The 2,500-nt window shown below is 28.6% G+C and overlaps 1 protein-coding gene across 11 annotated transcripts in view; it reads right to left on the minus strand.

The window, feature by feature from the left end:
* The window catches only part of LOC144973295 (uncharacterized), a 164,476-nt gene that overhangs the window by 44,322 nt on the left and 117,654 nt on the right, over positions 1-2,500 (minus strand). For all 11 annotated transcript variants that reach the window (XM_078915621.1, XM_078915641.1, XM_078915633.1 and 8 more), the window contains one exon: positions 1,305-1,512. In XM_078915621.1, coding sequence (XP_078771747.1) covers positions 1,305-1,512 — 208 coding nt within the window. The remainder of the gene's footprint in view (positions 1-1,304; positions 1,513-2,500) is intronic.

The following is a 2,500-nucleotide window of genomic DNA, read 5'->3' on the forward strand; positions in this document are numbered from 1 at the left end:
AGGATTGATTGGTCATTGCTTGACCTCAAGTTTCTATTGGGGACATTTATGTTTAGAAGGTCTTTAATATAGGAGGAACTGTTCGTGCTCAGGGATTTGTAGACAACAGTACAAATCTTTTTGGCAACTCTTTTTTCAACAGGAAGCCAATGTAACTCACAGAGAAGAAGAGTTGCTGACGGGTATTTTTTGTTATTGCGTACAATGAGCCTGGCTGCGTTATTTTGAGCAACCTGAAGTTTGCTAATTTTGTCTTTAGCTAAATTCGCCCAAAGGGAGTTACAATAGTCCAATTTAGATAAAACCAGGGAATTAATTAAAAGTTCTGTTATATGCTTCGGTATTAAATTACGAATTTTGCTTATTTTTTTCATTTCTATGTACATAGATTGTATGGTGTTATTCACGTGGCTTGTCATGGAAAGATCTTTATCAATGATGACGCCAAGGTTTTTTGCTTTATTTGAAAAATCTATTGTGCTATTTCCGAGAGTAATAGGTGATTTATTTGCCTGTTTAAGGATACTCGGCCTTCCACACATTAAAATCTCAGTTTTACTATCCTTTAATTTTAACTTATTGTGGTACATCCAAGATTTAATCTCATTAAAACAGCTCGTAATTCGTTGTATTAAGACCTGTAAATTACTAAGGGGTGCTGAATCATATATATTATATATTATTATTATTATTATATCATTATTATAATTATTATAATTATTATTATTATTATTATTATTATTATTATTATTATTATTATTTATTATTATATATAATTATAATAATATTATATATTATATTTATTATTATTATTATTATTATTATTATTATTATTATTATTACCATTATCAATTTCTTCCTGATCAATGACGTTATTGTCAATGTAGACATCTTTCATTTCAAATAAAATGAAGTTGGGTCCCTTGGGCTATCGAGCAAGTTTAATAATATTGTGTATTTTAAGACTAGCAACAATCGATGATAAAATACAAACGCATGAATCTCTACTTTGAATATTTGTTTTGCTGCATTCAAAATAATCAATACTAATGGGATAACTCCCCCCCCCCCCAACCTCCTAAAAAAAACAAACAAAGAAACAAAAGAAAAACAAAATCAAAACAAAACAACAACAAAAAACAAACAAACAAACAGCCAAAAGAAAAAAAAAAACAAAGAAAAACCAAAAAAACCCACATTTGTTTCTTCAACAGAATATACTACAAAAATTCACTATATTGGACATGTGAAGGACAATATCAAAATTATAATTCATCTATTTCAACATTATAAATATGCATTACTTTTCTTTTCTCCTTCCTTCTCAGACGATCGCCTGTCATCAGCTGACAGCTCTGATAGTTTCTCCAGTTCCTCTAGATTGGGAGACCGTAGAGAGGACCCAGCTGTAGCTTGGACGCTGGATAACTGGGATGGTTTCCCTTTTCCTTCTAAAGAACTCCAGATTTCTTCTATCTTTCGCTGGTTGTTTGGAGAAATCTCCCTTTCCTCCTGAAAAAAAAACAACACAAAAACAATAATAAAAATAATAATGATAATAATAATAATAATAATAATAATAATAATAATAATAATAATAATAATAATAATAATAATAATATAATAATAATAAAATAATGATAATGATAATGATAATAATAATAATAATAATAATAATAATAAATAATGATAATAATAATAATAATAATAATAATAATAATAATAATAATGATGATGATGGTTATGATGATGAAGAAGGATTAACACCAAAAACAAAAGGATAAACACACACAAAAAATATTATGCTATCGGCCATAATAAAAAGCAAGGATGATGTTGCATGCAGGAGGCTTGATCATATGAAATATGCAGAAAGTCAAAAATAATTTGATGAACTCATCGTTCGTCATAAACTATGATTTTCATTGTTCAAATATTGATCGTATCCATACCAAACAAAGACATAGTAAAGACATATTAAAGAAAGACATCTGTTTACTTAGGATCATCAACGGACTGTGATGAAATCATTTCCTATTGTAGTTCAATGCATAATGAATAGGTATCAAGTGACATACAACTTAAATATATGATATACCAAAACAGAAATGACTTTTAAGAGTGGAATCTATCAATAATATCAAGGAAATATAAACGTCTTTCCCTATCAAATACATTTTTCAACACAAAACATACAATTTTTGCTCGGCATAACCAGAAATCAAGACATGTCAAAGTATTTTCATCTCTTTAATTATCATATCAATATATTTCATGTACTACTGTAAGTGACATTTGGTTACTTTAATACATTTTATAATATACAGTCTAGTCATGTCTCTCTAATCTGGAACTCCACAATCCATTATCCTGACAGGTTTCCTAGGGATGGATTTTTTAAATTTATTTGTACACTTTATGGAATGAATCCACTATCCGGTAAGTGTAATTGGGACAAAATTATGAGAACGGAGGTGTTCGGATTGGAGAGATGTGGTTG

Source organism: Berghia stephanieae, chromosome 1 (assembly GCF_034508935.2).
Source record: "Berghia stephanieae isolate SIO BIC M18660-M18661 chromosome 1, UCSD_Bste_1.3, whole genome shotgun sequence".
Taxonomy (NCBI): domain Eukaryota; kingdom Metazoa; phylum Mollusca; class Gastropoda; order Nudibranchia; family Aeolidiidae; genus Berghia; species Berghia stephanieae.